At 44.4% G+C, this 24,301-nt stretch overlaps 1 protein-coding gene across 4 annotated transcripts in view; it reads left to right on the top strand.

The window, feature by feature from the left end:
• LOC311148621 (SUN domain-containing ossification factor-like) overlaps positions 1-24,301 on the top strand; it is a 66,850-nt gene that overhangs the window by 29,128 nt on the left and 13,421 nt on the right. Inside the window, exons 2-15 of one of the 4 annotated variants that reach the window (XM_084185606.1) lie at positions 8,492-8,609; positions 9,809-9,910; positions 10,023-10,393; positions 11,164-11,376; positions 11,862-12,033; positions 12,548-12,713; positions 17,325-17,449; positions 17,569-17,636; positions 18,107-18,214; positions 18,388-18,493; positions 20,390-20,410; positions 21,640-21,695; positions 23,730-23,821; positions 23,923-23,988. In XM_084185606.1, the coding sequence (XP_084041732.1) occupies positions 8,492-8,609; positions 9,809-9,910; positions 10,023-10,393; positions 11,164-11,376; positions 11,862-12,033; positions 12,548-12,713; positions 17,325-17,449; positions 17,569-17,636; positions 18,107-18,214; positions 18,388-18,493; positions 20,390-20,410; positions 21,640-21,695; positions 23,730-23,821; positions 23,923-23,988 (1,784 nt within the window). Of the gene's footprint in view, positions 1-8,491; positions 8,610-9,808; positions 9,911-10,022; positions 10,394-11,124; positions 11,377-11,861; positions 12,034-12,547; positions 12,714-17,324; positions 17,450-17,568; positions 17,637-18,106; positions 18,215-18,387; positions 18,494-20,389; positions 20,411-21,639; positions 21,696-23,729; positions 23,822-23,922; positions 23,989-24,301 lie in introns of all 4 variants that reach the window. The other 3 variants (XM_084185604.1, XM_084185603.1, XM_084185605.1) reach the window with 3 other exon arrangements.

The raw sequence follows: 24,301 nt of genomic DNA, 5'->3' as shown, positions 1-24,301 counted from the left end.
TTTATGAGCACCATCGTTTGAGATATAGCCTAAATGATTTCTAGATACTTCTGAAGCACATGTTGTGTATGTTACCCTGTAAACACATTTGTTTATTATAAAAAGCTAAAAAAAACTGTCATTGAAATGAAAAAGTCATTTGTGGAATATTAGTTTTCTACATTATGTAAAAGCACAATTTTCCAATTGAGATCATAGACATTAAAACCAGTAGATAGTGATAGTGCTGACGTCATCCACATATTCCTATGTTAAACTCCCGATAGTGCATGAAGCCACCAGAATTTGGAGCGCGCCAAAATATTGCTAAGGATCATGGTGAAAGTGGCCGTAACTAGCAACGGATCATGGTTGATGTCATTTTCATCCTGCCTGAGAGTCAACCGGGAGCCTCCATGTAGCCTGCCGGACCGTGATTGGTCTGTGTCGGCACGTGGTCCTGTGTGACGACAAATGTAGTAGTCAGAATTGATCACAATTTAATTACATTTCTCGATTTGTAGCTAACTTTAAAATTAATTCACTGTGGGGATCGAAGTTGATCATAATAAACACATTTTAGAGGCCAAAACTGCATATGTTTTTTTGGGTGGGGAGGGGAGTGGGGGGCGTTCTGCCGATCGGAATTTACATATGCTTTCTAAGGCAGACCAGGGCTTTTGGCACCGCTAGGTTGCTACGCAGTAGCTGACCAGCAGAGCTCATGACTTCATGCTCCAGACCGGATACTGGGGGCCTGATTGAGATGCATTACATTGAACATTGATCTCCTGAAGAAGCTGTCCCTTTTCCTCTCATTCTGTGCCCCCAAATGTTTGGATATACAGTGGGGGGAAAAAGTATTTAGTCAGCCACCAATTGTGCAAGTTCTCCCACTTAAAAAGATGAGAGAGGCCTGTAATTTTCATCATAGGTACACGTCAACTATGACAGACAAATTGAGATTTTTTTCTCTCCAGAAAATCACATTGTAGGATTTTTTATGAATTTATTTGCAAATTATGGTGGAAAATAAGTATTGGTCACCTACAAACAAGCAAGATTTCTGGCTCTCACAGACCTGTAACAACTTCTTCTTTAAGAGGCTCCTCTGTCCTCCACTCGTTACCTGTATTAATGGCACCTGTTTGAACTTGTTATCAGTATAAAAGACACCTGTCCACAACCTCAAACAGTCACACTCCAAACTCCACTATGGCCAAGACCAAAGAGCTGTCAAAGGACACCAGAAACAAAATTGTAGACCTGCACCAGGCTGGGAAGACTGAATCTGCAATAGGTAAGCAGCTTGGTTTGAAGAAATCAACTGTGGGAGCAATTATTAGGAAATGGAAGACATACAAGACCACTGATAATCTCCCTCGATCTCACCCCGTGGGGTCAAAATGATCACAAGAACGGTGAGCAAAAATCCCAGAACCACACGGGGGGACCTAGTGAATGACCTGCAGAGAGCTGGGACCAAAGTAACAAAGCCTACCATCAGTAACACACTACGCCGCCAGGGACTCAAATCCTGCAGTGCCAGACGTGTCCCCCTGCTTAAGCCAGTACATGTCCATGCTCGTCTGAAGTTTGCTAGAGTGCATTTGGATGATCCAGAAGAGGATTGGGAGAATGCCATATGGTCAGATGAAACCAAAATATAACTTTTTGGTAAAAACTCAACTCGTCGTGTTTGGAGGACAAAGAATGCTGAGTTGCATCCAAAGAACACCATACCTACTGTGAAGCATAGGGGTGGAAACCTCATGCTTTGGGGCTGTTTTTCTGCAAAGGGACCAGGACGACTGATCCGTGTAAAGGAAAGAATGAATGGGGCCATGTATCGTGAGATTTTGAGTGAAAACCTCCTTCCATCAGCAAGGGCATTGAAGATCAAACGTGGCTGGGTCTTTCAGCATGACAATGATCCCAAACACACCGCCCGGGCAACGAAGGAGTGGCTTCGTAAGAAGCATTTCAAGGTCCTGGAGTGGCCTAGCCAGTCTCCAGATCTCAACCCCATAGAAAATCTTTGGAGGGAGTTGAAAGTCCGTGTTGCCCAGCGACAGCCCCAAAACATCACCGCTCTAGAGGAGATCTGCATGGAGGAATGGGCCAAAATACCAGCAACAGTGTGTGAAAACCTTGTGAAGACTTACAGAAAACGTTTGACCTGTGTCATTGCCAACAAAGGGTATATAACAAAGTATTGAGAAACTTTTGTTATTGACCAAATACTTATTTTCCACCATAATTTGCAAATAAATTCATAAAAGATCCTACAATGTGATTTTCTGGATTTTCTTTTCTAATTTTGTCTGTCATAGTTGACGTGTACCTATGATGAAAATTACAGGCCTCTCTCATCTTTTTAAGTGGGAGAACTTGCACAATTGGTGGCTGACTAAATACTTTTTTCCCCCACTGTAGCTTACTGTTAAATGTAGTTTTAGAACAGCCCGCGACATGGTTTATGAATGAAACATTCAACCCTCCCAATGAGCGAAAAACTGTAATATGGGTCAGATCTTTTTAACTGTTTGGGCTAGAAACAAGCAGTTTTCGCTGTACTAATGGTGCAAGCATGACACTAACAAATCTGGGCTCGAGAAACAACGATACAGCGAAATCTCATCATTACAACAATTATTATCTGGGTGATTTTCTAGGCGCACTGGTGCTCCCATATTAAAATTCCAGGTCGCAGACCAAAATATTTAGGAGCATATGCGATCAAAATGGTCGTGCTTTAGAGCCCTGGACGTCAGAAGTGCTCTAGAGGCCGAATGGTTCTGCTGCTGTTGTTCTGGTTCTTCTATTAGCTAAAACAGATTACAGCCATTTAAAACCCATTTAAAACTCCTACAGCAGCATCATAACATAACCCACTACATAAACCAACCCATTACAGGCCAAAAAGTGTTACCATCCACCCAGTGAACTCAGTCAGTCTGTCTCCATGATGTACTTCATCCACACCCTGAAATAACAGGAACACTGTTTTCTGCTAACTCCCTCACTGCCAGCTAATGGATTCGCTATTCTCCCCCTTCTCCATCTACGACACCATTTTGTATACATCTGGCCCTTCATTGGACACTGTGTTAACAAACCTCCAAACGAGCTTCAATGCCATACAACACTCCTTCCGTAGCCTCCAACTGCTCTTAAACACTAGTAAAACTAAATGCATGCTCTTCAATCGAACGCTGCTGGCACCCGCCCACCCGACTAGAATCACTACTCTCGGCGGGTCTGACCTAGAGTATGTGGACAACTACAAATACCTAGGTGTCTGGTTAGACTGTAAACTCTCCTTCCAGACTCACATTAAGCATCTCCAATCCAAGGTTAAATCTAGAATCGGCTTCCTATTTCGCAACAAAGCCTCCTTCACTCATGCTGCCAAACATGCCCTCGTAAAACTGACTATCCTACCGATCCTTGACTTCGGCGATGTCATTTACAAAATAGCCTCCAACACTCTACTCAGCAAATTGGATGTAGTCTATCACAGTGCCATCCGTTTTGTCACCAAAGCCCCATATAGTACCCACCCCCTGTGACCTGTACGCTCTTGTTGGCTGGTCCTCACTACATATTCGTCGCCAAACCCACTGGCTCCAGGTCATCTATAAATCACTGCTAGGCAAATCCCCACCTTATCTTAGCTCATTGGTGACCATTGCAACACCCACCCGTAGTATGCGCTCCAACAGGTATATCTCACTGGTCATCCCCAAAGCCAACACCTCCTTAGGCCGCCATTCCTTCCAGTTCTCTGCTGCCAATGACTGAAACGAACTGCAAAAATCTCTGAAGCTGGAGACTCTTACTCCCTCACTAACTTTAAGCATCAGTTGTCAGAGCACCTTACCGATCACTGGACCTGTACACAGCCCATCTGAAATTAGCCCACCCAACTACCTCATCCCCATATTGTTATTTATTTTGCTCATTTGCACCCCAGTATCTCTATTTGCACATCATCTCTTGCACATCTGTCATTCCAGTGTTAATAGTAAATTGTAATTATTTTGCACTATGGTTTATTTATTGCCTTACCTCCATTACTTGCTACATTTGCACACACTGTATATAGATTTTCTGTTGTATTTTTGACTTTATGTTTTGTTTACCCCATATGTAACTCTGTGTTGTTGTTTTTTTCGCACTGCTTTGCTTTATCTTGGCCAGGTCGCAGTTGTAAATGAGAACTTGTTCTCAACTGGCTTACCTGGTTAAATAAAGGTGAAATTAAATAATAAACTGCTAACTGGTGAGTCCCTTCTCTCTCTCACTCTCTATTTCTCTGCTGACCCTATTAAATGAGAATAGGTGTGGTTGTATCAGTAGTAATGAGCTTAGCTGTGAGTAGAAAGGCCTGATGTGCAGTCCTGACATATTTCATGCTATAGTTAGCTGTGGGTCATTTTAACACTCTTAATTAAGAGCTATCAGATTAAGGTCTTTAGTGTGCAGCTAGTTAGGCCACGCAGGACCTGCACCGAGCTACACCAGGCTACTGGGACTGCCTTGCATAACCGTCAGCAGCACCTGCCGTGATGGCACACAGAGTTAGTTACCGGCTACCAAATGTCATGCAGTGAGCTAGGTGTGTGTGTGTGTGTGTGCCGACCGAGGGAGTGCAGTGGTCCTACACCTTCATCAGACACGCTGGCAGGTTTATCATTCAGGTCAGAGCTGGGAATAAAGGTCTAGTTAGTATTTATAAAGGAAACAGTGAGTCACAGACAAACACCGTCCCTGACTAGATCACACCTAACTGGACAGGGTCAGAGAAATATGGTGTTGAGTGGGAAAGTCTGGATAAGGAGAGGTCAAATAAAGCATGGATTGTTATCTTAATGCAGAATGATTCAGCCTCCCTCCACATCCTATTTAATCTCTATTGTTATGGTGGACACATGCTTTTGTGTCACTGTGTTTTCAGTGCAATCTGTTGGATAGGTCCTGTAGTCCTGTCTGTCCCTTTGGCCCTTTGTGTGGCCCTAAACCCAACAGGAAATATCAGGGGATTTGGCTGGCCATTACATAGCCTTAACTGGTGTGTGTGTGTGTGTGTATTAGACAGACGGAAAGAGAGGGAGACTGACAGAGTGAGAGAGAACGGGATAATATTTGTTAGCCAGCCCTGCTCCCTGCATCGAGGCGAGCAGGGAAAAACACCCCTGGCATCGGGCTCTGGATCAGATTATCTGCAGTGATTCACAGGCAGTGAGTCTGCTCAACTGTGATGCCAAACCCTCTAAACGATGTGTCTGTCTTTTGTCCCAATGTGACACTAGGGGCCAGGAGTTTATCAGAGTCCAATCCCAAATCAACTCTTATTGCATCTCAATACTCTCTAAAGTAGCTTCCTCTTCCTCCTCCTCTCCTTCATCTGCACTGAACTGGACAGATTCCTAGTGGGAGCTGGTCATTCACCATATTACCTGTCCTCTAGCTTCAGATCAGTTCTGCAGTAGTTCCAGACCCCACTGTGTGTGTTCTCTCCACCATAAGCTCTCTGTCTGTATGAGATGCGGTAAGGTTTAGATCTGCCTGTTGGCTAGGCCCCCTGTGAAGAGTAGAAAACAGAGAGGGAGATGGAGAGAAGAAAAAAAGATGGCAGAAGTAGGCTAGAAAAAGTGCTGAGTCAGTGTAATGCCTGAGGCTCTTCCCTCTTTACCGACATTGACAGGCTACAGGAACAGAAATCCCTCTTCTCCTCTCGCTCCCCCCTCTGGTCTCTCTGGTCTCTCTTTTATCTCTCATTCCTCTCCCCTCTCTGGTCTGTCACTCTCCCTGCTCCGGGGTGTAGTTTCTCCTAGATATAGGATCGAAGATCATCTTTCCCTCCCCAATGCTAAACGTAACCATTAGTGGGGGAAAATGCTAAACTGACCCTAGATCAGCGTCTAGGGGCAACTTCACCCTGCAACTCTTTCCCTGTGCTTCCCCCTTCCCTCTCTCTCTCCCAGGGTCCTTATATAACTAACAGAACTAGGTCACATACATTCCTCCCCCAAAGCTGCTCCTTCTAGCAAAGGTTAGACTACTTTCCTTCCCTTTTTGCTACTCTCTTCTTTCTCTAAGAGTAGGAATGTGTCAACACTGGGCTCTTTTTTCATGTGTCAACACTCGGCTCTCTTTACAAGTAGCGTTAAAGAAGGGGACAGGAAGGGCCGTTTCTAACTGGGTCCTAACTTCCTACTTTGTATTCACAGAAGTGTTTCTCACTCCTGTAGCATGCAAAATATAGCTACAGTTTACTTCTACTTCTACCATGCGTCTGTGCGTGGAGGAGTTTTGAAGTAATGCGGGTGTCAGGTGTCTTCACAATCAGACTAGAAGCTGTCAATCATCTCTGTGGTTCCTGTCCAGGAGTTCCTCAGACATGTTGTGACATGAACATTCCTGCCATCACCTCTATCTTTACCGTGGCAGAAGTCTGTTTAGTCAAAACAAAAAGTGTAGCCTAGCTTATAGGCCTATGTAGCTGGTGTAGAAGTCTAGTCGCTATATGGCTAAAGGCGATGTCAGTGTAAATGGCAGAGCCTTCAGTTCAATGAGTTTTTAAGGCGAAGGTGACCTTCTACCCACTACTAGCCCCCTCATGGTGATGTTACTTCATGGTATTTCACTCTGCTAGTCGGTAGGTTCGAAGAAAGTGGAAAGGGGAGCTGACGCCCAATTCAAAATCAACCCCCATTTGGCTATGTGGAATTTGTGCCATTATTCCTCATACTTCTCAGATACTCTTGGGCGATTCCACGGCAGCGGGAGCGGAAAATATTTTTGGTATCTCAGATTGATCTAGCAATTCTCACATACAAACCTTAATTGGGAGGAAGAATGTTTGAAATGCTTTTTACATTTGTATCACAAACCACTTTCTAGAAAATCATTATGAAAGTGGCCATTATAGGCCCTTTCTAGACCTATACATGCCTCCTGTAAGACCCTATGATCTGAACCGTACATGATACACACAAGATCTTGGTGTCAAATATGGAGTAGGTCTTGATCCTGAAAAAAAATTAAAAAATCACATTAATTTATTCAACATAAAAACTACCCTTTTTGATTTGGTTAATTTTAAGACACAAATCGATTTTGATGATATAACTGAAATCGTGAAAATACATTTGTTTTGCCTACTTATAGGCCTGTCAACTTACAGTATACCCACACCCCCTGGTCGCACATCAACCATTCTCCCTCTCTCACGTATGTGACATTTGAATGTATACATAGTTCAAAGCTATGGCTCGAAGTTTAGCCATGGCTATATCCACCGCAGGGTTCATATTATGGTCTGGATCTGTATGCTGCCTCTCACATTACCCACACTGCCATATCACATCTCTCTGCCAATGGATGATAGATCTGGTGAGGGCTGGATGTATGCATGTACAAGGTGTTGATGCTATATGAATAGGCCTTCATTGCAACACCAGCAGGACTGGAGGCTTGGATGATTAGATGCCTGGATCATGTGTTCTGTAGTTGAGGAGGAGGAGGATATAGAATGGCCGTGTTCGTCAGTCTAGGTCAGGGTAAGTAGAGTGAAAGTACAGACCTATGTTCTACATACTGATATTATATACTGTGTGCGTGTGAGCATGTGTGTGAGTGAGTGATCCACTATAGACTTGCCAGTTGACAGGGTGTTAACGTGTGTCTGCAATGTGCATGTGTCCAGCTCTGACCTGACATTGATGTTTGAGTGGTCAAGCTGAAGCTCTCAGGTTTCAGAGAGAGGGGTGTGTGTGAGGTGACAATTGCAGCATCCAGGTGTTGTTTAGATCCATACTGGGCTTCAAACAGAGGCCGGGAGAAAGTGTTCATCACGTAACTATCATAAGTTGAATGCACCAATTTGTAAGTCGCTCTGGATAAGAGCGTCTGCTAAATGATGTAAATGTAACAAACATTTAAATGTTAAATGCTAATTAAAAAGGTGAACCTGTTCAGGCAGGCCCCATGTCCATTGAGCCCTACACACACAAACCACCCTCCCTCGTCTCCTCAGCCTTTACCCCTCAGATAAGATAAACACAAAAAGACCCTTCTCTACTTCTCTCTTTTTCTCTTTTTTTTACTGCTCTGTTTATCTCTTCTTCTTGTGCTCTGGTGCAATATTAGACCTTTCCCAGCTTACTCTCTAGCACTAAGACCAAATAAGGAATCCAGTGGCAGATGTAAGCATCTGCAGGCTGCAGGGCAGTTCTACAGTAGTTTGGTTTTACTTCAGTGTCCAGTGCTCCCTTTGTCCAGCAGACACAGCCCAGCCCTGTTCCTGTAAGACCTATAAGGCTTAGCTTTCCTCACCTGTGGGCCCTGTGAGGGACAAGTCTACTGATGCATAGTAACAACAATGATGAACCTGGCTTATAAACACAGGACACTTGTAAAACGTGAGATCGTGTTCATATGTTGAACCACTGGTACCCCAGTCGTCATGTGTGTTGTTCAGAGTGTGTGTTTATGTGTGTTCCAGGTACCCCAGTCGTCATGTGTGTTGTTCAGAGCACAGCTCGTCAGGTCCAGGTGTGTCTAGTGGAGACAGCAGCCTCCCAGAGTATCACCATGAGCAGTACCACACGACTGACCACAAGGTGAGGAGTTGGCTAAAGCACAGACAGACTGGACCATCAGGCTAATTAACCACTACAGAAAGCAGGCATATGATGATGTTAGATCTCTATTTGCACATCATCTTTTGCACATCTATCATTCCAGTGTTAATACGAAATTGTAATTATTTTGCACTATGGCCTATTTATTGCCTTACCTCCATAATTTACTACATTCGCACACACTGTATATATATTTTCTGTTGTATTTTTGACTTTATGTTTTGTTTACCCCATATGTAACTCTGTGTTGTTGTTGTTTTTATCGCACTGCTTTGCTTTATCTTGGCTGGTTGTTATGTAAGACTTACAATTGGTTGTTATTGTGCATTATAAACTGGGTGGTTCGAGCCCTGAATGCTGATTGGCTGACAGCCGTGGTATATACCACGGGTATGACACCCCCCCCCGGGCCTTATTGCTTAAATAGACTTTCCCCCCAGGCCCCACTATGCCTCACTGTCCTCACTCAGTGTTTCTCTTTACAGCATTAGCCACTTTAAGACTAATTAAGCAATAAAGCCAGAGGAGGTGTGGTATATGGCCAATATACCACGGCTAAGGGCTGTTCTTATGCACAACGCAACGCTGAGAGCCTGGACACAGTCCTTAGCCTTGGTATATTGGCCATATATCACCAACCCCCGAGGTGCCTTATTGCTATTATAAACTGGTTACCAACATAATTAGAGCAGTAAAACTAAATGTTTTGTCATACCCGTGGGATACGGTCTGATATACCAAGGCCTTCAGCCAATCAGAATTCAGGGCTCAAACCACCCAGTTTATAATCTCTCTTAAACAGTTTCAGCCCATATCCACACAGCTGGGAACTAGCAGCCTGAGGGAGAAGGGTGAGGAGGGCTGCTGTGGTAACCCAGATTTAGTCCTCCGTGGGCATGAACTGGTCTGCTGCGAGCTGGCCTATTCTCTGTGTGTGTGTGTCCATAGCAAACAGGCATGCTGTCAGTCCCTTATAGAACAGTCTTTTGTTCTATCCCTCAGTCTAACAAAGTACTGTTTCTCAACCTGAGATGCTAATTCCTGTGTTTCTGGTGTTCCTCAGACACTTTATCATGATCTGTCATGTCTTACGCAGTAAGTTTACAGTAGTTTCTGTGGACCTCAACCTTCCTCTTCCACGTGTGCGTGTTCTAACGATGTGTGTGACTGTTCCCTAGGTGGAGGAGGAGTCGGGGACACGCACACACTCCTCCTACGACGTGGGACTGGAGACAAAGAGGGCTGCACTAGAGGAACCCAACACACACAACACTGAACAGGTAACACACACACACACACACACACACACACACACACACACACACACACACACACACACACACACACACACACACACGCACAATGAGAATTGAATTGGTGTGTGTTTTCCAGACTGTGAATCAGGAGGAGCCTGTAGTGGTGGAGCTCTGGTCTGCCCCAGAACCACACCCTGATCCTGAATCCCCCACTGCTGCTGAGCCACACTCACACAACACACACCCTCACACCCACACCCACACAGACCCAGAGCCCAATACACAACCCCCTCCCCTCCAGGACCAGGCACCTCCACCCTCCTCCTCCTCCTCCTCCACCCCACCGCCCAGCGATGACCCAACCCAGGGACAAGCCTCCACAGACCCCCCAGCCCCAGTCGAGACCCCCAGTGATGCCCCGGCAGACCCCAGCCCAGCCCCCACTACAGAAGACCTCCAACACACACCTACCTCTACCTCTCACATCCCTGCTCCAGCCCCAGCCAGGTAAGATGAGGACTGTGTATGAGATGTTATGTCTGTTTATACAGCAGAATTATGTGTTCAAGACTATTTTTGTCCTTGGGATCAATAAAGTATTTATTGTATCGTAAGAGGCGTCATTCAGTCTACCACTGTGATGTACATCCAGTTATCTAACTGATATTCCCTTTCAGCTGCATTCGTTTTAAATTTTTCGTATATTGATAGTTTTTTTATTGACTTGACATAAGTTTTTAGTCCCAATCTTGGGGGCCCCCGCTTCCCCTTTCTATACACAGGTTGCTACTGTAAACCTACAGTTAACTTTGTACACTGGTTCCTTCCTCAATAAACCTAACTGGACCTGGACTAAAACTTGGACTGGACTTGAAACATGGTGGGAATAAGTGGAGATGTTGATTGTCTGCTAAACTGGACCTCTGGACAGATGGGGATTGCCACTCCTGATCGGATCAGGTGTCATTGGATCCTTGGATGGTTCTGACGGGAGGTTTACTGGCTAGTTTAGTGCTCTCTTTGTCGGACCTTCTCAAAATGGCTACCGAGATGTGGACACTTGCCTTTTACAACAAACATTTGACTCACCACAGCCTGGACTGGAGGAGGCTTACCATTCCAAAGACCCACCCAACCACATCCCCTTCTCTCTCTCTCCCCCATCCCTCTCTTTCGCCTTCTCTCCTCCCCACCCCATCTGTCCTCTGTCGCCCTCTCTCCCTCTTCCTCCCTCCTAGGGGCTCTTCCATAAATGGCGTGTCCTTTCTTTCCCTCAGTTCAATAGAGGTTGCCAGATCTGATCCCGCAGTAGAGGATCCCCCTGTAGAGGTTGCCAGTGCTGAAGCTGATCCCTCTTTAGAGGTTGCCAGTGCTGGATCTAATTCCTCTCTAGAGGGCAATGTTTTTGCTGATCTCTCTGGCTCTCAGTGTGGGATGATTCCCCACAACCTGGCAACCCAAACCCCTCCTTTTGGCAGCCCGCCCACGAGGTGAGTACAGAGTTTGAATTGAACCAATCAGAAAGCAGAAACAGGTAAACAACCATACAGGTAACCAATCAGATGCCAGACACTCCTCTCTGCTACACTCAAACAACGACCGCTGGCCTTGTTCTCCTTTATTTGTCTTTTATTTTGGTTTTTATTATTTTCTTATTTTCTTCATCTGCTGTGTTGATCATTACGGACAAACACACTGTTGATGGCATGGAACAAATGAACGGAGGGAATGTTATTGAAAGAAAATATTTAGTTTGGGTGCATCCAGACTGCATTCAATGTTTAGTTTTTTTCTCCCTTCATCCCCTCTACTCCCTCTCTTCTCTCCTCCCCTCCCTCTCTTCTCTCCTCCCCTCCCTCTCTTCTCTCCTCCCCTCCCTCTCTTCTCTCCTCCCCTCCCTCCCTCTCTTCTCTCCTCCCCTCCCTCTATTCTCTCCTCCCCTCCCTCTCCTTCTTCTCTCTCCCTCTCTCCATAGTGGTGATGGTGACTCTGTAGAGAGCCAGTCAGAACAGGGTCAGGTTGCTCCAGGTTCTGATGCTGATGTCCAGATGTCTCTCAGCCCAGAAGACCCAGACCAGGGTCTACCAGAGCTGGACCAGGGGGGAAACACCTCCCACAGGCACCAAGACACAGACCAAGACCAGCAGGTGAGAGGGAGTCCCACAACCTAGTCCCCACCCTGGTAATGTTCTAGATAGTAGACTGTTATTTCTGACACTGACTGACTGTAAGTGTAATGAGGGGTGTAGAGGTTTGCGTGTGAACGTTGAGGACTGGGGCTACACATGGTTTGGCTTCCAGTCCACGCAAAGAGCTGCTTCATTAATGTTTCATTCAATAAATGAACCCTCTGCACCCTCTGCCTTTCTCCTACTGTAGAGAGAGAGGGAGAGTGGAGTGAGTGAGTGAGAGAGAATGAGAGAAGCCCTGTCCTAGCCAGTATTGGTACAGAGCTGGTCTGTTTTCCAACCGGATTGGCTGCAGACAGACAAAGCTGAACTGGATTGGCTAGGAGGCTTTGTCGGTTGGTGGCTTTGTCGACCGTTCTGGGGTCTTATAAAGGAATAATGTAATAAATCAATTACAGCTCACTGCTTGTGTGTGTAACGTGTATGTGTGTGTGTGTGTGTGTGTGTAACGTGTGTCTCTATACCTGTCAAGGCCGTGGATGAGGCAGTGGATGAGGCAGTGGATGAGGCAGTGGATGAGGCAGTGGATGCCAGTGATGCCAGCAGTAGGGAGACGGACCCGTCAGTGCCCAGTAAGGAGGACATCCCAACCTTCGACGAGTGGAAGAAACAAGTCATGGAGGTGGAGAAGGAGAAGAGTAAGAAACACACACAGGCACACGTTCCCCTCGTTAATATCGTGAAGAAGGGATGCTGTTCCCTACAGTCATTTTTCAGACAAATTAGTGCAGAGGCCTCACATGTAAATCTCTGTCCTCCTTTCAACTCCCTCCCTCACTCTCCCCCTCCTCCCCCCCTACCCATACGTAAAAATGTATGCACGCATGACTAAGTCGCTTTGGATAAAAGTGTCTGCTAAATGGCATATTGTTATTATTATTCTCTCTCTTCCCTCCTTCCCTCCGTCTCCTTGCTTCCTTCCATTCTTTCTCTCTGTATCTGTCATAGTTTCTCTCCCTTGCCTTTCATTCTTGCATCTCCCTCTCTGACTGAGGGAGTTATGGGGATTTCAGTGTGTGTGTGTGTTGCGTAATCTCTCACTCTCTGTCCTCTGAGGCAGCACTCCTCCACCACCACTAATGGCCCGGTCTACAGGAGCAGAAGGACACACAGACAGTTCACACTTACACTCTCAAACTCAACACACACTTGAGCAGGCCACGTGCACTCACACACATACAAATGCTCCCAGATTACACCCATGGGTACCCACACACTGTTAGATCATAGACAGCGTGGCAGAGTGAGTTAACCCATTGTTTTATGACCCGCTGAGCTAGAAACTGGACCTTATGTAGATCTCCTGTCCTCAGCTTCACCTTCAGACAGACAGACAGACGGGGGAGCATTTTCCTAGCCCAGAAACCCACCCAAACAACAGTCACATTTTTAGACATGGGGTGACGATGGCACATAATCCAAGATGAGTTCTGAATAGGACAATTAATGATTTAATCTGGAGTTTTCTCATAAACACAGGAAAACACTGACTGAACTGTCTATGTTTAAGTTATTGATATTTGAAAAGGTTGTATTTGGTCAAATATTAATGAATGCCCCTGTTCCAAACATGGCTGCTGTGTACCCAACCTGCTCTGTCCCACGTTAATGCTAGCGTGTGTGTGTGTGTGTGTGCATTTCAGTGTGTGTGTGTGAGTGTGGGCGAGTCGTGGAGTGTATGCATACCTGTGCATGTAATGTGCCAGCATCATTGTTTCTTTCATTTCTGAGAACAACCTATCAGTTCTGTGCATGTAAGGTACACCACGTACGGTGTACAACATACTGTCTCAGCCTGTCCTGCACATTGATAACATATAGCAACTATAGATTATAGGAATCAGACTAGGCTACTGATATAGCAACTATAGATTATAGGAATCAGACTAGGCTACTGAAATAAAAACTATAGATTATAGGAATCAGACCAGGCTACTGATATAGCAACTATAGATTATAGGAATCAGACCAGGCTACTGATATAAAAACTATAGATTATAGGAATCAGACCAGGCTACTGATATAGCAACTATAGATTATAGGAATAAGACTAGGCTACTGATATAGCAACTATAGATTATAGGAATCAGACTAGGCTACTGATATAGCAACTATAGATTATAGGAATCAGACCAGGCTACTGATATAGCAACTATAGATTATAGGAATCAGACCAGGCTACTGATATAGCAACTATAGATTATAGGAATCAGACCAGGCTACTGATATAGCAACTATAGATTATAGGAATCAGACCAGGCTACTGATATAGCAACTATAGATTATAGGAATCAGACTAGGCTACTGAAATAGCAACTATAGATTATAGGAATCAGACTAGGCTACTGATATAGCAACTATAGATTATAGGAATCAGACCAGGCTACTGATATAGCAACTATAGATTATAGGAATCAGACCAGGCTACTGATATAGCAACTATAGATTATAGGAATCAGACCAGGCTACTGATATAGCAACTATAGATTATAGGAATCAGACTAGGCTACTGATATAGCAACTATAGATTATAGGAATCAGACCAGGCTACTGATATAGCAACTATAGATTATAGGAATCAGACCAGGCTACTGATATAGCAACTATAGATTACAGGAATCAGATTAGGCTACTGATATAGCAACTATAGATTATAGGAATCAGACTAGGCTACTGATATAGCAACTATAGATTACAGGAATCAGACTAGGCTACTGATATAGCAACTATAGATTATAGGAATCAGACCAGGCTACTGATATAGCAACTATAGATTATAGGAATCAGACTAGGCTACTGATATAGCAACTATAGATTACAGGAATCAGACTAGGCTACTGATATGTCTGACAGGTACTGTACCTTATCTCTACATATTTATCTACATGGATGATTATGTGTTATCTACATTAAGATGACCCAGTTTTCCCAGGACTCCCTAGAAATCTGTGGCATTTGTTACTGAGCGGACTATTCTAGCTACAGTGGGGAAAAAAAGTATTTAGTCAGCCACCAATTGTGCAAGTTCTCCCACTTAAAAAGATGAGAGAGGCCTGTAATTTTCATCATAGGTACACGTCAACTATGACAGACAAATTGAGGGGAAAAAATCCAGAAAATCACATTGTAGGATTTTTTATGAATTTATTTGCAAATTATGGTGGAAAATAAGTATTTGGTCACCTACAAACAAGCAAGATTTCTGGCTCTCACAGACCTGTAACTTCTTCTTTAAGAGGCTCCTCTGTCCTCCACTCGTTACCTGTATTAATGGCACCTGTTTGAACTTGTTATCAGTATAAAAGACACCTGTCCACAACCTCAAACAGTCACACTCCAAACTCCACTATGGCCAAGACCAAAGAGCTGTCAAAGGACACCTGAATCTGCAATAGGTCAAATAAAATCAAATAAAATCAAATTTTATTGGTCACATGCGCCGAATACAACAGGTGCAGACATTACAGTGAAATGCTTACTTACAGCCCTTAACCAACAGTGCATTTATTTTAAACAAAAAAAGTAAAAATAAAACAACAAAAAAAGTGTTGAGAAAAAAAAGAGCAGAAGTAAAATAGTGACAGTAGGGAGGCTATATATACAGGGGGGTACCATTGCAGAGTCAATGTGCGGGGGCACCGGCTAGTTGAGGTAGTTGAGGTAATATGTACATGTGGGTAGAGTTAAAGTGACTATGCATAAATACTTAACAGAGTAGCAGCAGCGTAAAAAGGATGGGGTGGGGGGGCAGTGCAAATAGTCCGGGTAGCCATGATTAGCTGTTCAGGAGTCTTATGGCTTGGGGGTAGAAGCTGTTGAGAAGTCTTTTGGACCTAGACTTGGCACTCCGGTACCGCTTGCCGTGCGGTAGCAGAGAGAACAGTCTATGACTAGGGTGGCTGGAGTCTTTGACAATTTTGAGGGCCTTCCTCTGACACCGCCTGGTATAGAGGTCCTGGATGGCAGGAAGCTTTGCCCCAGTGATGTACTGGGCCGTACGCACTACCCTCTGGTAAGCAGCTTGGTTTGAAGAAATCAACTGTGGGAGCAATTATTAGGAAATGGAAGACATACAAGACCACTGATAATCTCCCTCGATCTGGGGCTCCACGCAAGATCTCACCCCGTGGGGTCAAAATGATCACAAGAACGGTGAGCAAAAATCCCAGAACCACACGGGGGGACCTAGTGAATGACCTGCAGAGAGCTGGGACCAAAGTAACAAAGCCTACCATCAGTAACACACTACGCCGCCAGCGACTCAAATCCTGCAGTGCCAGACGTGTTCCCCCTGCTTAAGCCAGTACATGTCCAGGCCGTCTGAAGTTTGCTAGAGTGCATTTGGATGATCCAGAAGAGGATTGGGAGAATGTCTAATGGTCAGATGAAACTTTTTGGTAAAAACTCAACTCGTCGTGTTTGGAGGACAAAGAATGCTGAGTTGCATCCAAAGAACACCATACCTACTGTGAAGCATGGGGGTGGAAACATCATGCTTTGGGGCTGTTTTTCTGCAAAGGGACCAGGACGACTGATCCGTGTAAAGGAAAGAATGAATGGGGCCATGTATCGTGAGATTTTGAGTGAAAACCTCCTTCCATCAGCAAGGGCATTGAAGATGAAACGTGGCTGGGTCTTTCAGCATGACAATGATCCCAAACACACCGCCCGGGCAACGAAGGAGTGGCTTCGTAAGAAGCATTTCAAGGTCCTGGAGTGGCCTAGCCAGTCTCCAGATCTCAACCCCATAGAAAATCTTTGGAGGGAGTTGAAAGTCTATGTTGCCCAGCGACAGCCCCAAAACATCACTGCTCTAGAGGAGATCTGCATGGAGGAATGGGCCAAAATACCAGCAACAGTGTGTGAAAACCTTGTGAAGACTTACAGAAAACGTTTGACCTGTGTCATTGCCAACAAAGGGTATATAACAAAGTATTGAGAAACTTTTGTTATTGACCAAATACTTATTTTCCAGCATAATTTGCAAATAAATTCATTAAAAATCCTACAATGTGATTTTCTAGAATTTTTTTTCTCATTTTGTCTGTCATAGTTGACGTGTACCTATGATGAAAATTACAGGCCTCTCTCATCTTTTTAAGTGGGAGAACTTGCACAATTGGTGGCTGACTAAATACTTTTTTTCCTCACTGTAAATAAATAAAATGAATGAATGAGTTCCCTTAACAAGCGTGCGCGCACACAAACACTCACACACATCTCGTAACCCCCTTTTCTCTCTTCTCCAGCGCTGTCCCTCCATACCTCCTCCAGTGGAAGCCCCCCTGTGAAGAAGGTGCAGAAGAACTTTAAAAACAACTATGCTTCTGTGGAGTGTGGAGCTAAGATACTGTCAGCTAACACCGAGGCCAAGGTAACACACTCACACACACAACACATCAAGTATTATGTTCATAGGATAGTAACAGTCAGTCCATGGACTCATATTTGCCATGCCATTCTCTCTCTCCTCCTCTCATCCCTCGTTTCCAGAGTACCTCAGCTATCCTCATGGAGAATATGGACCTGTACATGCTGAACCCCTGCAGCAACAAGATTTGGTGAGACACACACACCTACTTTCTAATTTTGTGAACAGTTGTCTGCTCTCTCTCTCTCTTCCCCCCCTCCACTCTCCTATCTGCTCTCTGTGAAGCTGCAGGGTGACAACACTTTGTCCCCCAAAAGCATACACAAGTCCCCTTGTCAGCTCAGCACGTCTGACCCCAACTGCCAACCATCTTCCCAGGCAAATGTGAAGGGGAGAGGATGATATTTGACAGAGCTGAAAGTTCTCTCACGTTATCATGTCTCTTCTAACTCTCTCTCCCCCTCTCCCCCATCCCTCTCTCTTCCTCTCTCCCCGTCTCCCTCACCCCTCTCCCCACCCCTCTCTCTTCCTCTCTCCCCCACCCCTCTCTCTCCCTGTCTCCCCCACCCCTCTCCCCCACCCCTCTCTCTTTCTCTCTTCCTCTCTCCCCCACCCCTCTCTCTTCCTCTCTCCCCCACCCCTCTCTCGCTCCCTCTCTAGGTTTGTAATAGAGCTGTGTGAGCCCATCCAGGTGAAACAGTTGGACATCGCTAACTTTGAACTCTTCTCCTCCACGCCGAAAGACTTCCTGGTCTCCATCAGCGACAGGTACGAACACCCTCTCCTGGGTTAAATGTGGAAGACACATTTCGGTTGAATGCATTCAGTTCTTCAACTGACTAGATATCTCCTTTCCTTTCCTGTTTTCCTCAGGACACACATACACCACTCTGACCACCCCCCTCTCTCTCTCTCTCTCTCTCTCTCTCTCTCTCTCTCAGGTATCCCACCAACAAGTGGGTGAAGTTGGGAACGTTCCACGCCCGTGATGAGCGCACCGTCCAGAGCTTCCCATTGGACGAACAGCTCTATGCCAAATACGTCAAGGTACACACCGACATTTACACACACTCACACACATGTTATGTTCTTCTATCCTGGTGGGGACCTAACATTTATTTCCATTCAAAATCCTATTTTCCCTAAACCTAAATCTATTCCTTACCATAACCCTAACCTTAACACGTAACACTAAACCTAACCACTAACCCTTTACCCTAACCCTAATTGTAACCCTAACCCGAATCCCTAAGCTTAAAATAGCCTTTGTCCTCATGGGGATGTGGGAAATGTCCCCACAAGGGAGATTTTTCCTTGTTTTACTATCCTTGTGGGCTTTGGGGGATTTTAGGTCCCCACAAGGATAGAAGAACCAACCAAAACACACACACACAAACTGCAGACACACACACACAAACTGCAGACACACACACACACACACTGCAGACACACACACACACTGCAGACACACACACACACACTGCAGACACACACCATTTGTCTTCTATGTTCTATGCCCAGGGGGATTCCTCATGACTTCATGGTCAGTTTCCTATGTCATCAACATGAGACTGACTGACTCCCTACTCATACCTCACACAATATGCTTCTGTGCGTGTGTGACTGTGTGTGAGGATGTATATTCTGAGGATGTATTTCAGCTTCCTTTTCTACTTCTGTGTGTAATAAATACAGTACAAATACTATGGGGAAGTATGTACTATATTATAGTCGTTCAACTCTACTCCTCCTCACTATATTATCTTATCTAACGCTTTAAGTGTTATTGTATTTTCATAGTTTTTTGGTATAGTTTAAAATAACAATATTTTTCATGCAGGTGCATTTGATGTGATGTTGGGTAAATTGTATGCGTTTTGAATATGCCACTGTTTTGTGATTTCACAAAGTACTGTGTGACTAGGTCTTAGGGTTATCAGCTGTCTTAGTTTCAATAAGAACTGAAGCTGTTATCAACCTGATATGTCTTGTTGTTCTGATATCTGTCTGTCTGTCTGTCTGTCTGTCTGTCTGTCTAGGTTGTCTGTCTGTCTACCTCTTCTCTACTCCTCTAAAGTTACTGCAATGAATAATTATTAGGGGTGTAACGATCCATCTACTACATCGATGTATCGATTTATATTCCTATGATCCAACTACATCGATCTGTGCTCGGCGAGTTGGCCTTTTGGACAACATATATCAATCTAACATCGTTTTAAAATGTAATAAATCGATTGTATCGATACTAGGAAATAACCCATTGGATTTAAGCACGTCAGACTTTATATGGATGTTTTTTCTTAGCACTTTTAATGATAAAGGCTTTAAACATTACTCGATTCAGTCTGCCTATCCGTGACGTCATCGCCCCGCGCCAGCAGCAGCGCAAAGGCGCAAAGACAACAAAACATAGCATGGCGGACGACAGAGGAGAAGCCGACGAGCGAGAAATTATCAAGCCACCATTGCGGTCCTTACAAGAAACAGGAATCTAGGAAACTTCACCTGCACTGTCCAGTATCCAGGTATTTATTTCAGTCACACTGGTTGAATTTTTGGCTAAAAAGTCACTGAATCGTTTCGGATCGTATCGTTCTAAATGAACCAATATCGTCCTTGAATCGTATCGACAACCACGAATCGTGATACAAATCGAATCGTTGTTAAAACGAATCGTTACACCCCTAATAATTATAATACCTTATTCCCTTGTAATGCTATGTGTACCTTGTATTCCTTTGTATACCTTACCTTGCCTTTCATTGCCTTTGCCTTGTAGTCTTTTGTAGAGCAAGCGTTTTAGTCTGTGAATACTGTGTGTTGTGTTGTCGGGGGGGGAATGCAAAAGAAAAGGACCAGATGCTTGACTTGCTTGTGGCATGAATCAGCCTTTTTACTGATTTCTCTCCTTTTTTCTCTCTTCTCTTCCTCTTGCATCAGATGTTCATCAAGTACATAAAGGTTAGCTTTCTTCTCTTTTAGAGGTTGTAATACGCTATGATGCGTTATAGTGTACCATAAAAATGGGGAGCTTTGGTGGCAGTGTACAGATACTGTAATGCATGACCAAGACACATTTAGAACTTACAATAGAGCTTGGCAAATTCCACATCACCTTTTAGATTTGATTGTTGGATGACTAGAATGATTTAGCTTAGACGTATTGGATGACAAAAAATATTTTCACTGAACAAAAATATAAACGCAACATGTAAAGTGTTGGTCCTATGTTTCATGAGCTGAAATAAAAGATCCCATAAATGTTCCATACTCACAAAAAGCTTATTTCTCTCAAATGTTGTGCACAAATTAGTTTACATCCCTGTTAGTGAGCATTTCTCCTTTGCCAAGATAATCCATCCACCTGACAGGTGTGGCATATCAAGAAGCTGGTTAAACAGCATGATCATTACACAGGTGCACCTTGTGCTGGGGACAATAAAAGGCCACTCTAAAATGTGCAGTTTTGTCACACAACACAATGCCACAGATGTCTCAAGTTTTGAGGGAGCGTTCAATTGGCATGCTGACTGCAGGAATGTCCATCAGAGCTGTTGCCAGAGAATTGAATGTTAATTTCTCTACCATAAGCTGCCTCCAACGTTGTTTTAGAGAATTTGGCAGTACATCCAACCGGCCTCGCAACCGCAGACCACGTGAATGGCGTCATGTGGGCGAGCGGTTTGCTGACGTCAACGTTGTGAACAGAGTGCCCCATGGTGGTGGTGGGTTTATGGTATGGGCAGGCACAAGCTACGGACAACGAACACAATTGCATTTTATCGATGGCAATTTGAATGCACAGAAATACCGTGACGAGACCCATTGTGATGCCCATTTTTTTGTAAGGTATCTTTGACCAACAGGTGCATATCTGTGTTCCCAGTCATGTGAAATCCATAGATTAGGGCCTAATTTAATTTATTTCAATTGTATGATTTCCTCTTATGAACTGTAACTCAGTAAAATCTTTACAATTGTTGAATGTTGCATTTTATATTTTTGTTCAGTATAACTTAGACGTATTGGATGACTAGAATGATTTAGCTTAGACCTATTGGATGACTAGAATGATTTAGCTTAGACCTATTGGATGACTAGAATGTAAGTGGGGCTGGTTTGGGTGGTTTAATTAACCAGGTGTGAGTGTGTTAGATGTGGTTTAACCCTTCGTCACCCCTCGACTGCAGGTGGAGCTCGTCTCCCACTTTGGATCAGAGCACTTCTGTCCCCTCAGCCTCATCAGGTAAGAGATTATATATATATATATAGGGAGGAAATGAGACAGGGATAATCTGTCATTTCATTTTTAACAGCCAGACTTCAATAGAAGACAATGAACAGTAATGTTTTCCTCAGGGTGGGTTGTTTATCAACAAGGCTATATAACACTGGAGGTTGGGGCTCCTTAATTGGGGAGAATGGGCTCGTAGTAATAGCTGGAGCAGAAAAGGTGGAATGGTATAAAATACTGCACACATGGTTTCCATGTGTTTGATGCCATTCCATTGCGCCGATCCGGCCATTATTATGAGCCGTTCTCCCCTTAGCATCCTCCTGTGCTATATAACGAACACAGTAGGGAAAATGGGACTTCCTCTAACTCAGACAACACCAAAGAGCTGCTCTCACCCCTCACTATACATTATTATCTTACTAGTGACTGTGGGTTTACTTGGACTTTAGTTAGGCCCACTATCATCATTGATTGAGGTGTGTATTTGTTTAACCAGTAAACTGCCTTCAATAATGTTAGCCCCTAGTGCGTAGTGAAATCAATGTTATTCCAGAGAACACAGATCATGCTGAGATGTACTGAAAGCTGAGCAGCTTTCCAGTAATGGTCTCTGTGCTCTATAGGATTTCCAGGAAATATGTGTTGTTTTGTCTCTCTGCCATGTTGGCTCTCTGCCTCTTTCTCACTCTCTCTTTCTCCACCTCTCTCTGTGTGTGTGCGCCTCTCTCTCTTTCCCCCCTCTCTGTCTTGGCAGCATGCTCTTATTCATGTCTGTCTGTAGGTTAAGGGGCCCAGTGTAGCGGGTTATTTGGCTGTATTACAGCAAGTCTTCCATACGCTGCTCTATATGGAGACATTCCTTCCCTGAAGCTGTATAGGGGAGCTGGAGCTCAGCCAGAACCCAACAGAGACCCTCCTCAGAGGACCCTCTCTCTACCATTTAGACTGAGCTCTCACTGCACAGCCTCCCTCTTACAGAGCATATGGGGTATTCAGGTCGCTGCAAACAATGGCAGAGGAGAAAGCAGGATCTTAAAGTCCCTGCAGTTGCAGTACAACACTTTAACATACAGTACAACCAGTTCAACTCAGTACAGTAGCCTTGTTGTCCTCTGCTGAGTTGGATGTACTAAGTTACTCCTTACCCTCCTATCACCCACACTCCCCGCCATTCCCTCCAGGGGTTGAGGCCAGGATAGTGGACAGGAGGTAGCAGGGAGGTCAAGGGACAGGTAAGAGGTAGCCCCGTGTAGCTCAGTTGGTAGAGCATGGCGCTTGCAACGCCAGGGTTGTGGGTTCGATTCCCACGGGGGGCCAGTATGAAAAAAAAATAGGGAAAAAAATGTATGCACTCACTAACTGTAAGTCACTCTGGATAAGAGCGTCTGCTAAATGACTAAAATGTAAATGTAAATCATCAACAACAAAACTAGGTGAGTTTAACAGGCGGGGGCTGTAAAAAACACTATTACTACAGATTTACCACCACCTCCTCCCACTCACTACCTCCCCCCATCCAACCTTGAGGAGTGGAGACCAGGGCAGAGAGAAGAGATTAGGAGGAGGGGGCAGAGGGAGGGTTGTAAGGTTATGGGAGAGTTGGTTGTGGTAAAATAAGAACGCCAAATAAAGTATTGAGTAATATGTACTGATTTGCCTCTTACCCTCCTCCTACCTTCCCCCTGCCTCATGCCCTCGAGGAGTGGAGACCAGGACAGGAGCTGTAAAAAATGGTTTTCTTTTAACTAGACCAACGTTCAAATCCACGTAACTGCTGCTACTCTGTAGAAAAACTAAATAACTAAATGTTAAGGTGTACATTATCTCAGTCGATAAGGTTAGAGGGGTGAGTTGTATAGATTTCATGTACAAAAACAACACTATAGGGAACAGTATGTCATCTCAGCAACATGTCAATCCACATGTCAGCTTTCTGGCAAAGTCCATGTTAGTCTAAGCATAATTATTCTATTTTCAGCTGTATATGATACATTTAACCAGATGTAAGCTGTGTGTGTTATATAACCATGTGTATGTTTATAGGGTGTTTGGTACCAGTATGGTGGAGGAATATGAAGAGATCGCAGATTCCCAGTACCCCTCAGAGAGGCTAGAATACCTTGATGAGGACTATGGTAAGAAGGTACACTGTGTGTGTGATACTTGGTCATGTTGTTATTATAAAAGAGAATGTTGTTCTCAATAACTTGAAATAATGTGGTTCTTTCATCTACAGACTACCCACCTGGCTACCTCCACTCTGAGGACAAGGGTTCTAAAAATCTGCTGGGCTCTGCCACAAGTATGTATACAAACACACACACACACCACATTGTTCTGAGCATAGTTTCACATGGCACCGGACAGCATAAACATGGGTAACTTGATATCTAACTGGCTCAGCATCAGTTCTCTACTGTATCTAATCACATCAGATAATTGATCTCCAGAACTGGGTTTAAAACAGGCTCTGTATTTCTTGGAAAACGGAGAGACAAGAAGCTGCTTTCCTGGAAAACAAAGTCCTGAATGTTTCTTCAGTTTCTGTATTCCCACATGACGGCACACACACATTCACACACACAGAGAGAGCTGTGGCTGGGATACGGGTTAGC

Source organism: Coregonus lavaretus (assembly GCF_964263955.1).
Source record: "Coregonus lavaretus genome assembly, chromosome: 21".
NCBI lineage: Eukaryota > Metazoa > Chordata > Actinopteri > Salmoniformes > Salmonidae > Coregonus > Coregonus lavaretus.
The sequence above is the reverse complement of the archived record's forward strand: the minus strand, read 5'-3'. Positions and strand labels throughout refer to the sequence as shown.